The following is a 15,267-nucleotide window of genomic DNA, read 5'->3' as shown; positions in this document are numbered from 1 at the left end:
CTTTCGCTCTTACACCATTGCATTGTATGTAACTCTGTTGTGTGCCTTATCTAATTTATGCCATTAGAAACATAGAGACAAATATACAAACAATTTTAACATTTTTATACTCAACATATTCCATCCATCCATTTTCCGAACCGCTTAATCCTCACCAGGGTCGCGGGGGTGCCGGAGCCTATCCCAGCCGTCTTCGGGCAGTAGGCGGGGGACACCCTGAATTAGTTGCCAGCCAATCGCAGGGCACACAGAGACGAACAAACATCCACGCTCACATTCACACCTAGGGACAATTTAGAGCGTCCAATCAGCCTGCCATGCATGTTTTTTGGAATGTGGGAGGAAACCGGAGCACCCGGAGAAAACCCACCCAGGCCCGGGGAGAACATGCAAACTCCACACAGGGAGGCCGGAGCTGGAATCGAACCCGGTACCTCTGCACTGTGAAGCCGACGTGCTAACCACTGGCCTACCGGGCCGCCACTCAACATATTGACATTGTAAATTCATGATGATTGATTGATTTAATTTAGTTTGCAGGCCAATACTTCAAAATGATGAATGGGTTGATTTAACATTGTTAGCCATAAACTGGGAAGTTGTTCTGGGACACAAAATAGAAAGTAAACTTCACTTCATCAGCACAATGGTGGTAAATGCAAACATGATGTTTAGATTAATTTAACTGTTGAGTGAACTGGTGAGCTTTATGAATGTCTGGTGTTCACTACACAGTGTAATATGCCTCAAAAGCCAAGTCAGTTGGAATATGCTCCAGCCAACCAAATGCTGAAATGATAAGCTACATCAGAGTATCAGTTGTAGCTGTAGTTTTCCTTCATGTTGATAGATTGCCACTCTTCAATGTTATCTTCAATTACCATGACTTTAGATTTAAACTGGACGTGAAATGGTCTTCTTGATGAAAATATGACAGCCTTCGGTCCTTTTCTGGCCTGAAACATGACTCTCTTCTCAAAAGTGATTGGAACAGCTCCTGAGTCGCAAGACATCAGTGTTTATTTCGATGTATTCAGTGTAAAAAATACGTGAACATTTCAGATATTGCACAACAGCTCCTGAAAAGGCACCTACCTGTCTCGCGCAGACACTCTTCCTTGTGTCTCTCATCCCATGCTATGAGTTTACACGCCATGGAGCAGTAGAAGACTTTGTGGCAGCGAGTACAAGCAGTTAGCTTCACAGCAGCAGAGCGACCACAGTGGTAGCAAAACTTAAATGGTGACCTAAGAAACGATTCCGTTGACATAAGCAATAAGTACAAGAATTGGATGAGAAGTGCAAAATGTTTTGTGACCGTACCTTAGTTTTATTGCAGTGGGTGGTTCACTTTGATTGATAGTTTTGGCATCTGCACCTTTATCTATGAGGAAAAAGACATCTTTGACACAAGATGGAATCACATTTTCACTTTTTGGTTTATGTGGTTTTATGGAAGTATGAACAGATGTGTACTGTAATTTGCCAATATACACACATGGACAAAACTGTTAGTACCCCTCTCTTAAAGTGGAAGTCAACCCCAAAATTTTCTTTACAGTAATATGTGCTATTCTCCCCAACTTGTTGAAGCACGGCGTTCTGATTACCATTACATTGCGTTTGTGGACCATGAGTGAAGCAACAAAATCCACCATTTTTTTCCATCTCAGGGGGCAAACGTTTTGCTATTTTCTGTGAACTGAAAATGACATCACATCTGATCAGGGCTCAGGTAACGACCAATCAGTGCTCACTTGTTTTCTGAAGCTTGGTCATGATTGGTTGTTACCTGAGCTCTGAGCAACTTTCAGTCCGCAGAAAGTGGCAAAATGGCCGCCCCCAGTATTGGCATATTTGCGCCAAGGTTTGGCTCATTTTCTGCTGGCCATCCTTTGAGGTTGAATTCATGTGCTTTTGAGAAAACAGCATCTTTTACTGCCCTGTTCTTAAATCTGATTAGCATGCATCAGTGTCTTATTCAACATGTCCATCACGAGCACTTGGGAAATCAAGCTCATCTCCCGCCTCAAAACAGGTTTTATTCTGACGTACTTCGTTTAAAAAAAAAAAAAATTGCAATGTGCCAGTATCCCAACGTGCCAGTACCCAATGTTGCCAGGGTGATGAGTGCCCTTTTTAGCTGCTCGCACCTCATTTTTATGTTTTATTTTTTAATTTTTATGTAAATAAGGATACAAACTATGTTTACATGCATTCGACATTCAGGTTAATATTCCAATTTTTGAAACATTCGGAATAACCTGTTTACACGAATGAGTGGACGAGTAAGTCGTGCATTTCAAAAAGCCAATTGAAAACATATCAACAATTTTGTTCACCTGCGTACTTACCACTCTGTACAAGGTCCTCGTCTCTCTCTAGATGCTCTCGTTCTCTCTGGACAACACTCTTTTTCAGCATACTTCCCATCATGCTGAGCAGCTGTCGCTGTATTTTGAATGTCTCTCTCCCCTCCATACTGAGAGCGTGATAGGGAGTATGGGCTATACCAGAGTCCTAGAGAGGGGCATGAACAGTTTGTTTTTACATAGGCTTGATATCAAGCATTTATACATTAATGCAGTCTTTTTCAAACTTTTTTGCGCTAAGGCACACTTCTTTCGTTGTTAAAATCTCACGGCACACCACTAGCTAAATGTGAAAAAAAAAAAAACGCTTATTTGAATAATGAACGTGTTATATTGTTACTATAACCGTTTTTAAAATGACGCCATAACAGCTTGAATTGGAATCAAATGAACACAAAGAAAAAAGTATTTTCTCATCTTTAATATTTATTGTTTCACCGTCGTCCTTCATTCATGCGTCACTAATTCGCTTGTCTCTCGTCTAAACACAAGGCAATTGGCTAGCTGTTGCTGCTCCCTACCGGTATGGGAGGGTACTACACGATTACTTTCTGGGCGACAGGCACACAGGCATACAAATTGGATATTTTGGCACAGGGGTTGAAAAACACTGCGTTAATGCATGTTGGTGTAGTTGAAAATTGAATACAGGACTGTAAAATAAAAATTCTAAAATTAATGTTCAGAGTCCTTCAAATTGTCTTTATATACATCCCCAGTAATATTCTTGGGTTGTACATTTTGTTACCTGGTTGAAGGAGATGTGGGCATAATCCACTGCCGTTCCGATAGTGTCACCAACCTGAACTGGCATCAATATGTCTGCGCCAACCTTCTCCAACATGTCCAGCTATGGGAAGATTCAAATTCACCAATTGTCACGCATTCTTTTACAAACATTACACAAAATGTGACCTCTGGATTCAACACTTTACTATGAACACAACAACAGGTGAAAAATTGGAATAGTAGGCAGTGTAAGTGGGTGATAGAAGTTGTGGGGAAAATTATTAGTTTGGTTAGATTTAGATCAGACTTTTTGGACAAGAGGCACCGTCACTCAATCAACTTGTTCCTCTCATTTAATCAACAAGTTTGAGCTCCCCAGCATACTGACCTCTTCTGATAGGATAATGTTGGGCTTTTTTAATTTGCTGTTGCATTTGCCTTTTTGTTGTATTTGAACTGTATGTTTTTTGTGTTTTTTCCCCATTTGCTGTTGTATTTATTTTGCTTTGTTTAGTTTTTTCCATCCATCCATCCATCCATTAATTCTTGACTGCTTATATGGGGCCAGGTCGCGTGGGCAACAGCTTTAGCAGGGAAGCCCAGGCGTCCCTCTCCACGGCCATTCTTCCAGCTCTTCCCAGCAGATCCCAAGGCATTCCCAGGCCACCCGGGAGACATAGTCTCTCCAGCATGTCCTGGGTCGTCCCCAGTGCCTCCTGCCGGTGGGACATGCCCGGAACACCTCACCAGAGAGTCATTCAGGAGGCATCTTACTCAGATGCCCGAGCCACATCATCTTGCTTCTCTCGACGCGGAGGAGAAGCGGCCCAACTCTGAGCCCCTCCCGGATGACAGAAATCCCCACCTTATTTCAAAGGTAACCTGGACAACCTGCGGAAGAAACTAATTTCAGCCGCTTGTATCCGGGATCTCGTTCTTATATTCAGATATTTCCAGCAGACCCTCACAATATGTTTGGGTCATCATGTCAGACCAGAATCTTCCCCCACCATCAGAGCCAACACACCACCAGGTAGTGATCAGTTGACAGGTCTGCCCCTCTCTTTACCCGACTTTCAAAAACTTGCAGCTGGAGTTTTGATGACATGATCACAAAATTGATAATCGAACTGTGGCCTCGGGTGTCCTGGTACCAAGTGCACATATGGATACCCTTATGTTTGAACATGGTGTTTGTTGTGGACAATTCGTGATGAGCATAAGTCCAGTAACAGAACACCGCTCGGGTTCCGAACAACGCCCCCCCGTTCCTCTACATCATGCCCTTCCAGGTCTGTCTGTCGTTGCTCACGCGAGCACTGAAGTCGACTAGCAGAATGATGGGAGTCCGGAGGGGTAGCAGTCTCCAGCATCCCCTCCAATGACTCCAAGTAGGGTGGGTACTATGTTTGGTGCATAGGTACAGGTACATACAACACTCAGGATGCATTCCCCACCCAAGGGCAGAGGAAGTGTACCTCTCATCCACTGCGGTGAACGGCAACGCACAGGCGCCAAGCCGGGTGCAATAAGTATGCCGACATGTCCTCTGCGTCTCTCGCTGTGGGCAACTCCAGTGTGCAAATGAGACCAACCCCTCTTGAGACACTCAACGTACCTCACCTCGCCGGGACATGAGAGAAGCATGACTCAGGTAGGAGTTGAAAGTCTTTCACACAGGGGATTCTGCCAGATATTTCCAGCAGACCCTCACAATATGGTTGGGTCATCATGTCAGACCAGAATCTTCCCCCACCATCAGAGCCAACACACCACCAGGTAGTGATCAGTTGACAGGTCTGCCCCTCTCTTTACCCAACTTTCAAAAACTTGCAGCTGGAGATTTGATGACATGATCACAAAATTGATCATCGAACTGTGGCCTAGGGTGTCCTGGTGCCAAGTGCACATATGGATACCCTTATGTTTGAACATGGTATTTGTTGTGGACAATTCATGATGAGCACAAGTCCAGTTACAGAACACAGCTCGGGTTCCGAGCAACGGCCCCCCGTTCCTCCACATCATGCCCTGCTGGTTTGTCTGTCGTTTCTCACACGAACACTGAAGTCGCCTAGCAGAATGATGGGAGTCCGGAGGGGTAGCAGTCTCCAGCATCCCCTCCAATGACTCCAAGTAGGGTGGGTACTATGTTTGGTGCATAGGTACAGGTACATACAACACTCAGGATGCATTCCCCACCCAAGGGCAGAGGAAGGGTACCCTCTCATCCACTGCGGTGAACGGCAACGCACAGGCGCCAAGCCGGGTGCAATAAGTATGCCGACATGTGCTCTGCGTCTCTCGCTGTGGGCAACTCCAGTGTGGAAATGAGACCAACCCCTCTTGAGAGTACTGGTACCAGGGCCCAAGCAGTGTGTTAAGACGAGCGCGACAATGTCAAGTCGGAACTTCACAACAGCTCGGGCTTGTTCTCTGCCAAGAGATGTGACATTCCATGTCCCTTGAGCCGCCTTCTGTAGCCAAAATTGAACTGCCAAGCTAACCTCCTTTGGTCGCCGTCCAGCTCACAAGACACTCAAACCCTGATGCCCCCTCCCACATGTAGTGAGCCCATGAGAAGGGGGGCCCACATTGCCTTTGGGGCTGTGACCCCATGGTTGTAGGCCTGCCCACCAGGCGGTTCCAAATGAGCAATATACATAAATGTATACGTATGTACATGTATGTACATCCTGTGCAAAACACATACGTCAATTTTTGGCAATTACATTTTTTTTATATGGGATGTGTTCAAATCCAATTCCAACAAAGTTTGAACATTGTGTTAAACATAAATAAAAACAGAATACAATGATTTGCAAGTGATGTTCAACGTATATTTAATGGAATATCCTACAATAATAAGAAATTCTCATGTTCAAAATGATGAACTTTGCTTTTAGCAAATAATCATAAGCTTTGAATTTTATGGCTGGAAGACGTTCCACAAATGCTAAAAACACTTGTTTGGTTATATACTGACTTCAACGCTCTAACTCTCATCGTGGAGTAGTAAACTTGGCACACCGTCATTTTCGCTAGTCAGTTCAACCCCTTGTAACAAATGGAGTTGGCTTGCCAGAATTTAAACAAACACATTTCAGAAATATAAGTACCAGTTTTGGTCGGTTGGCATCTAAACGGTAGTTGAAGTTTCCCAGGGCACAAAGGGCACTGCCCACGCCACGACCCAAGGGAAGGTTGGGATCTACACCTCCTTTTAGCAGCTCTTCCACTGCCTACACAAGGAAGACAGCAGAAAAATTATAGCCTGAAAGGGCACACATTAAGTGTTGGTTTGCGCTCAAATTGTATGTGACAGGTTAGGTACCGTGTTATTGCCACTTGCTATAGCCAAAGAAAGAGGGGAATGTCCACTCCAGAGAAGGTCTGTGCTGGCTTTGTAGGAGAGCAAGAGAGATACTACCTTGCTGGCGTTCTGCATAAAAAATAACCATGCAAACTATTCAGAGACACCAAGATGTGAAAAAAGTATTTGTTCTAATTAATTTTTAGGTAGCATTCATCTTAACCCTTTAATATTCTTCTTATTATTATTTATTATTCTGATTATTATTATTGCAATAACTATTATAATCGTTACTGTATTATGATGAAAACGATAATAATAATAACTATTATTATTATTATTATTATTATTAGGACCCGAGCAACAGCCGCTGCGATGTCTGGGTTGGTTTTGTCGGGGGAAAAAATTGGGACGACCCAAGCGGCGAAGGCTGGCGGGTCACTCGTGGCTCTGTAGAAATTATTATCATCATTATTATTTGTCATATTATGGCCCGAGCAGCGACCACTGCTAAGTCCCTATTGTTTTCAGCAGCGACCACAAACACATCAGGCTGGGCAAAATATATATGTGATTTTTAAAAAGTGGCTCAACAACACAATCTACAAAGGTTTAGCAAAGCAGCCCTGGTTGTACATATTCAAGAGTGAGAAAATTTTGGAAGTAAATGTAACAGTCCAGTTTGCATCTTCTCCCCGGGCCTGCGTGGGTTTTCTCCAGGTACTCTGGTTTCCTCCCACATTCTAAAAACATGCATGGCGTTAAATGGAACACTCCAAATTGTCCCGAGGTGTGATTGTGAGCACAAATGGTTGTTTTGTCTATTAGTGCCCTACGATTGGGTGGCAACCAGTTTAGGGTGTCCCCCGCCTACTGCCTGAAGACGGCTGGGATAGGATCCAGCACCCCCCGTGACCGTTGTGAGGATAAGCAGATCAGAAAATGGATGGATGGTTTTAAAATAGGCCATTCATTGAAGGTGCGCCTGATACTCCGAAGCGCCTTATAGTGCTGAAAATACGGTACTTTTCAAATTTAGCATGGTGGTGACAACAAAAGCTGCTTGTTGAGTGTTCAGTTATTAAGACCGTATTTTCCGCACTAAAAGACGCACTGGATTATGAGGCGCACCTTCAATGAATGGCTATTTTGTTTTATGTTTTCATACACTGGACGCTTCGCATTATAAGGCGCAATGTACAATGCCTCCACTAGATGGTGGTACGCTCCTTCCATTCAACTCAAGAGGCATCAGGTCAACTTGAGAGGCGTTCATGACCGCCTCTGAAAAACGTAAATTAACTATTACTGTACTTAAATTAAACTACAAAAATTGAAAATAATGCATCAAAACAGAAAATCAAGCGAGGAAATCACAAAATAAATTCTATATCCCCCCTACAGAATTTATTTTGTGATTTCCTCGCTTGATTTTCTTCATGGTTTCATAAGATAAGATAAGATATCCTTTATTCGTCCCACACTGGGGAAATTTACAGCCTCCAGCAGCAAGAATGTATGTAGAAAGAAGAAAGGAGAAAGAAAGAAATTGAAGTAACAATTAATTTATGTTTTTCGGCGGCGGTCATGAACGCTTATGGAGTGGTACGGAAGAGAAGGCACGGAGATGGGCAAAGACGTACAATACCTGTATTTGTTGAGACTGTGAAAACCATTAATAAAGTCTCTGTTTAAAAAAAAACAAAACACAGCTCTCCTTTTTTCAACAAATACAGTTGCGTCTTTGTTAGTCTCCGTGCCTTCTTTTCTTCCGGTCAACTCAAGAGGCGTTCATGACCGCCCCCGAAAAACGCATTAGCATTTCCTTGATCGTAGCTCCAACAGTACGATCAGATGTCAGTCGTAGTTATTTATTCCTTTGTTGTGTATTCACAAATGATGAAATCACAATATAAATTCTGTAGGGGGTGCTGTAGAATTTATTTTGTGATATCCTCGCTTGCTTTTCAGTTTTGATGCATTATTTTCAATTTATGTAGTTTCATTGAAGTAACCGTGAGTTTACGTTTTTTGGAGGCGGCCTTGAACGCCTCTTGAGTCGAACGGAAGAAGGCACGTCGACAAACAAAGACGTAACTGTATTTGTTGAGACTGTTTTAAAAAATAAACACCACAGCTCTCCTTTTTTTCGGAGCTGCAACACAAACTTATTTAATAAAGCAGCGACACAGTTCACTGAACCAACAGCAAGTTATAACATTGGAAGCATGTCTACAGGAAGAAGTCGACGTATTACCGTAATGACCATACACAAGACGCACTGGATTTTAAGGCGCTCGGTGAGCTTTTAAGAAAATGGAAGACTTTTTGGTGCGCCCTATAGTGCGGAAAATACGGTATTATAATTTATTTTTCATTGCAGTTGTTGCGTCACTTAATGGCTCAAAGGAATACTGGTCTGAATCTTTGTTTTTTTCCCCCCTAGTCGGTTAACCAGCACTACCTTATGTTTGCTGGGAAGAGTGTTTCAACTTTCATGATATTGAAACACAAGTTTGTGATTTTTCATGAAATGCTGTTGCCATGGCAATGCACCTTTAGCCAAGAAAGCAACAGTAATTTTGAAGGTACACAAAAGCTCATGAAACTTTGCACACACATCATGCCTGGCAAAACAATCAATATTTTATAAGTTCCCATATATTGTGAGATTTCTCAAAAATGGCTCTACAAAATTTTCAACAAAGCAGCCCGTTTTATGTTTCACCAAGATCAATGAATCGTCGAAGGCATATGTAACTGCCCAAGACCTCCAAAAAAGTCTTCTGCAGCCATCTGTTAAAAAAATCAGGAAGTCAGACATTTTTAATTTTCTTTCAAATGTGGTCCAGTTTTGTTGCCTTCTACAGAGGGGACATTTTAAATTACTCTTCCGAGATATTTTATCCAATTATCTTGAAACTGTGGGTGTTTCATTGTAAGATAACCAGGAAAAGCAAGAACCTTTCATTTCGTGGGATGCTGTTGCTGTGCCGATGAGCTGTTTGCCATGAGAAATTATGCTGATTTTGTTGGCCTTAATAAGCGTGAAAACGCATTGAACTTTGCACATACATCATGCTTGACAACACATGTATCATATAAATGGCTCACTCGCACTGTGGGCTCTGGAGTAAATCTAAATTCTTTTTTTAAGGTCCATAACCCCCATCTTGGGTGGGGATGAAAATCTGAAAAGTTGTGGCGAAAAATGTTTTGAAAAAAACATACTTTTTTTTTACACCAGCACATTAGCGAGGGTGTCAAACTCAGCATGACTAAACTTTTAAATATGTTGCTGTTATGTGGACAGAAATGCATCCTTATGTTGGGTTAACTCACACAGTAGTCGCTGTCTCTCTGGCAAGCTATGTGGAGAGCTGTACGACCTCCCTCTTTAGGACGTGGCTTCTCACTGACCCTCCATGATTTTCTTGTTATAGTGGAACCCTGTAAAATAATGCAGTTGCATTACCAATTGAACAAACTAATATTTTAAAATACTACCAACGATCTAAGATGCTGAGCTGGACGGCAGACAAAGGCGGGGACCCCTGGCGATCCGATCGTCGGCTGCAGAAGCGTGGAATGTCACCTCTCTTGTAGGGAAGGAGCCCGAGCTGGTGTGCGAGGTAGAGAAGTTCCACCTGGATATAGTCGGACTTGCCTCCACACATAGCCTGGGTTCTGGGACCAGTTCTCTCGAGAGGGGTTGGACTCTCTTCCACTCTGGAGTTGCTCACGGTGAGAGGCGCAGAGCAGGTGTGGGCATACTCATTGCCCCCCCGCTCAGTGTCTGTACATTGGGGTTCACACCAGTAGACGAGAGGGTTGCCTCCCGCCGCTTTCGGGTGGGGGGACGGGTCCTGACCGTTGTTTGTGCATATGCACCAAACAGCAGCTCAGCATACCCACCCTTTTTGAAGTCCTTGGTGGGTGTGCTGCAGAGTATTCTGGCTGGGGACTCGCTTGTTCTGCTGGGGGACGTCAATGCTCACGTGGGCAATGACAGTGAGACCTGGAAGGCCGTGATTGGGAGGAACGGCCCCCCCGATCAGAACTCGAGTGGTGTTTTGTGATTGGACTTCTGTGCTTGTCACGGATTGCCCATAACGAACACCTTGTTCAAACATAAGGGTGTCCATATGTGCACTTGGCACCAGAACACCCGAGGCCGCAGTTCGATGATTGACTTTGTGGTTGTATCATCGGATTTGTGGCCGCATGTTTTGGACACTCGGGTGAAGAGAGGGGCGGCGCTGTCAACTGATCACCACCAGGTGGTGAGTAGGCTCCGATGGTGGGGGAGGATGCTGGTCCGTCCTGGCAGACCCAAACGTATTGTGAGGGTTTGCTGGGAGCGTCTGGCGGAATCCCCTGTCAGAAAGAGTTTCAACTCGCACCTCCAGCAGAGCTTTTCCCATGTCCCGGGGGAGGCGGGGGACATTAAGTCCGAATGGACCATGTTCCACACCTCTATTGTTGAGGCGGCCAATCTGAGTTGTGACTGTAAGGTGGTTGGTGCCTGTCGTGGTGGCAACCCCCGTACTCGCTGGTGGACACCAGCAGCAAGGGATGCTGTCAAGCTGAAGAAAGAGTCCTATCGGGCCTTTATGGCCTGTGGGACCCCATAGGCAGCTGACAGGTATCGACTGGCTAAGCGGAACACGGCTTCGGTGGTCGCCGAGGCAAAAACTCGGGCATGGGAAGAGTTCGGTGAGGCCACGGAAGCCGACTTCCGGACGGCTTCAAGGAAATTTTGGTCCACCATCCGACGTCTCAGGAGGGGGAAGCAGTGCACCACGAACACTGTTTGCAGTGGGGATGGGGCGCTGCTACTTCGACTCGGGACATTGTGAACCGGTGAGCAGAGTACTTCGAAGACCTCCTCAACTCCACCAACACGCCTTGCTCGGAGTAAGCAGAGTCTGAGGACCCTGAGGTGGGCTCTCCTATCTCTGTGGTTGAAGTCACCGATGTGGTTAAAAAGCTCCTCGGTGGCAAGGCCCTGGGGGGTGGATGAGATCCGCCCGGAGTTCCTCAAGGCTCTGGATGTTGTGGGGCTGTCCTGGTTACGCCTCTGCAACATTGCGTGGTCAACGGGGAGAGTGCCTCTGGATTGGCCGACCGGGGTGGTAGTCCCTCTTTTTAAAAAAGGGGGGCCGCAGGGTGTGTTCCAACTCCAGAGGGATCACACTCCTTAGCCTCCCTGGTAAGGTCTATTCGGGGGTGCTGGAGAGGAGGGTCTGTCAGGAAGTCGAGCCTCAGATTGGGGAGGAGCAGTGTGGTTTTCGTCCCGGCCGTGGAACAGTGGACCAGCTCTACACCCTTAACAGGGTTCTCGAGGGTATGTGGGAATTCGCCCAACCAGTCTACATGTGTTTTGTGGACTTGGAGAAGGCGTTTGACCATGTCCCTGGGGGAGTTCTGTTGGGGGTGCTTCTTGGTATGGGGTACTGAACCCCCTGATATGGGCTGTTCGGTCACTATATCACCGATGTCAGAGTTTGCTTCACATTGCCGGCAGTAAGTCGGAATCGTTTCCAGTGAGGGTAAGACTCCGCCAAGGCTGCCCTTTGTCGCCGATTCTGTTCATAACCTTTATGGACAGAAATTCTAGGCGCAGCCGAAGCGTTGAGGTGGTCCGTTTTTGTGGCCTCGGTATTGCATCCCTGCTTTTTGCAGATGATGTGGTGATGTTGGCTCCTTCAAACAGGGCTTTCCAACTCTCACTGGAGCGTTTCGCAGCCGAATGTGAAGCGGTTGGGATGAAAATCAGCACCTCCAAATCTGAAACCATGGTCCTCAGTCGGAAAAGGGTGGAGTGCCCCCTGCGGGTCGGGGGGGGGGAGGAGATCTTGCCCCAAGTGGAGGAGTTTAAGTATCTTGAGGTCTTGTTCACGAATGAAGGCAGGAGGGAGCGAGAGATCGACAGGCGGATCGGTGCAGCGGACGTTTTATCGGTCTGTCGTAGAAAAGAAGGAGCTGAGCCAAAGGGCGGAGCTCTCAATTTACCAGTCGATCTACGTTCCAACCCTCATCTATGGTCACGAGCTATGGGTCGTGACCGAAAGAATGAGATTCCAGATACAAACGGCCGAAATGAGTTTTCTCCGCAGGGTGTCCAGGCTCTCCCTTAGAGATAAAGTGAGAAGCTCGGTCATCCGGGAGGGGCTCAGAGTCGAGCCTCTTCTCCTCCACATCGAGAGGAGCCAGATGAGGTGTGGCTTGGGCATCTGATTCGGATGCCTCCTGAACGCCTCCCTGGTGATGTGTTCCGGGCATGTCCCACCGGGAGGAGACCCCGAGGAAGACCCAGGACACGCTCGAGAGACTATGCCACCGAGCTGGCCTGGGAACGCCTCGGGTTCCCCCGGGGAGAGCTGGAAGAAGTAGCTAGGGAGAGGGAAGTCTGGGCTTCCTTGCTAAAGCTGTTGCCCCCGCGACCCGGCCCCAGATAAGCGGTAGAAGATGGATGGATGGATGGATAGTGGAGCGGGAACCCGATATCCCACACCCACCGCGTTATGGTGGCGAACCTGGGTTGTGTGGACAATTTCTACACCAATGCTCACTTTCGACCAACAACCATCCACCTATGTAAAGGATCAGACCTTGGTCTTTACTCATTTATAATGAGCCTGTTGACTGGTCAGGCGGCATCATGGGCGGTGGAAGTAAGCAATGCTCAACCCGGGCTTCGGTCTTCCTGCCCTGATTTTGTGGCAGCGTTCCGTCGGGTGTTCCACAATCCGGTCATGGGAAGAGAGGCTGAAGGTCAGTTATTAAATTGTCGGCAAGGGAAGCAATCTGTAGCCGATTAGTCCATTTCTTTTCGGATTTTGGCCGCCCGAAGTGGTTACGGGGACCGCGCCCTTTGTGGTTTGTTTCGTTGCGGTTTAAATCCATCTTTGAAAGATGAACTGGCTACCCGCGATGACAGCGCTACCATGGAGGAACTCATTAACCTGGCCCTCGTACTGGAAGTATTAGGAAGGGGGACGAATGGAAGACTGCATTCAAGACACCATTGGGCCATTTTGAATATTTAGTCATGCCTTTTGGGTTAACCAACGCTCCTGCCGTGTTTCAGAGTTTAATCAACGACATGTTAAGAGATTTTTTGATTGTGTTTTGTTTGTTTACCTGGATGACATATTGATATTTTCAAGGACACTTAAGGAACATCAACACCACGTCAGACTAATTTTGCAACGTCTAATGGAGAATCGTCTCTTTGTCAAAGCCGAGAAATGTGAGTTTGACGTCGTTTCTATTTCATTCCTTGGGTTCATCGTGGAGAAGGGTCAGCTGAGAGCCGATCCTGCCAAGATTAAGGCAGTGGTGGAATGGCCGACACCCACCACAAGGAAGCAGTTACGTTTCTTGGGGTTAGCTAATTTCTACTGTCGTTTTATTCGTAATTGCAGCCAGAGAGCACTTCCATTAACCCGGTTGACCTCCGTCGAAGTCCAATTTAGGTGGGATTCGGAGGCCGACAGAGCGTTTGTCGAATTAAAGAAGTCCTTCACTAAGCCACCCGTGTTGCAACATCCTAACCCTGATATTGCTTTTGTAGTAGAGGTGGACGCTTCGGATTCAGGAGTGGGGGCAGTACTGTCTCAGCGTTCACCAGTTGACCAGAGACTCCACCCTTGCGCCTTCTTCTCACGTCGTCTCAGTCCTGCTGAAGCCAATTATGATGTGGGAAATTGAGAACTCTTGGCCGTCGTGCTAGCCCTACAAGAATGGAGACACTGGCTCGAAGGAACTAAGGAGCCGTTCACCATTTTCAACGACCACAAGAACCTCACATACATTCACTGGGCCAAGAGACTGAATTCACGTCAAGCCCGGTGGGCGCTCCTGTTTACATGCTACAATTTCACGCTCACCTACAGCCCAGGATCCAAGAACGTGAAACCCGACACCCTATCTCGGATCTATGACCCAACGGCCGAGAGCAGGGTATCTCATAGCATCCTACCGGACCACTACATCATGGGGCCGCTTAGGTGGGAGATTGAGCGGAGGGTCCAGGAAGTCCAGGAAGCCCAAGAGGGAACCCAAGTTGCGGCTGGATGTCACACAGGAAGGCTATTTGTGCCCCCACATCTGCGCGCGGAGGTGTTGCAGTGGGGGCACACATTTAAGGTGGCTTGCCATCCTGGGGTTAACCGGACATTGCATCATGTCACTCAGCGGTTTTGGTGGCCTGAGCTTCGAAGGGATATTTTGGACTACATCAAGGCCTGCTCCATCTGTGCATGCTGTAAGGTTTCACATCAGCCTCCTGGTTTGCTACGACCCTTACCTGTTCCTCCTAGACCTTGGTCCCATATCTCAATGGACTTTGTCACTGGCCTCCCTGTTTCACGGGGAAAGTCCGTAATCCTCAGCATTGTGGATCGCTTCTCCAAAACCGCCCATTTCATTCCGTTGTCCAAGCTGCCGTCCGCCCTGGAGACCGCCGACCTCCTGATCAACCACGTCTTCCGCCTCCCTGGGATCCCGCTGGATATTGTGTCGGACCGGGGTCCCCAATTCGTGTACAGGGTGTGGAAGCGGTTCTGTCGTGCCATAGGGGCTACAGCAAGCCTATCGTCGGATTACCACCCACAGTCCAACGGGCAGACCAAACGTATGAACCAGGACCTGGAGGCGCTCTACGATGCGTATGTCTCCACCGTCCCTCATCTTGGGCCGTCCACCTGCCTTGGGTGGAGTACGCGCATAACACGCTTGTCTCCTCAGCCACAGGTCAGTCTCCCTTCATGTCTGCCTATGGCTATCAGCCTCCGCTTTTTCCGTCTCAGGAGGGGCAGGTGGAAGTCCCGTCGGTACAGCACCATC

General features: G+C 46.8%; 1 protein-coding gene across 5 annotated transcripts in view; it reads right to left on the bottom strand.

Moving 5' to 3' along the window:
- Positions 1-606: 606 nt before the first annotated feature.
- The window catches only part of LOC127605638 (ankyrin repeat and MYND domain-containing protein 1-like), a 33,392-nt gene continuing 18,731 nt past the window's right edge, over positions 607-15,267 (bottom strand). For 4 of the 5 annotated variants that reach the window (XM_052073347.1, XM_052073348.1, XM_052073349.1 and 1 more), the window contains exons 11-18: positions 9,757-9,864; positions 6,436-6,543; positions 6,221-6,343; positions 3,121-3,222; positions 2,355-2,520; positions 1,324-1,384; positions 1,096-1,247; positions 607-997 (exon numbers count right to left, since the gene is read on the bottom strand). In XM_052073347.1, coding sequence (XP_051929307.1) covers positions 816-997; positions 1,096-1,247; positions 1,324-1,384; positions 2,355-2,520; positions 3,121-3,222; positions 6,221-6,343; positions 6,436-6,543; positions 9,757-9,864 — 1,002 coding nt within the window. In that variant the 3' untranslated portion in view covers positions 607-815. The remainder of the gene's footprint in view (positions 998-1,095; positions 1,248-1,323; positions 1,385-2,354; positions 2,521-3,120; positions 3,223-6,220; positions 6,344-6,435; positions 6,544-9,756; positions 9,865-15,267) is intronic. The other variant, XM_052073351.1, reaches the window with a different exon arrangement.

Source organism: Hippocampus zosterae, chromosome 8, assembly GCF_025434085.1.
Source record: "Hippocampus zosterae strain Florida chromosome 8, ASM2543408v3, whole genome shotgun sequence".
NCBI classification, from domain to species: Eukaryota; Metazoa; Chordata; class Actinopteri; order Syngnathiformes; family Syngnathidae; genus Hippocampus; species Hippocampus zosterae.
Note: the sequence above shows the minus strand (reverse complement) of the source record. Positions and strands in the feature narration are given on the sequence as shown.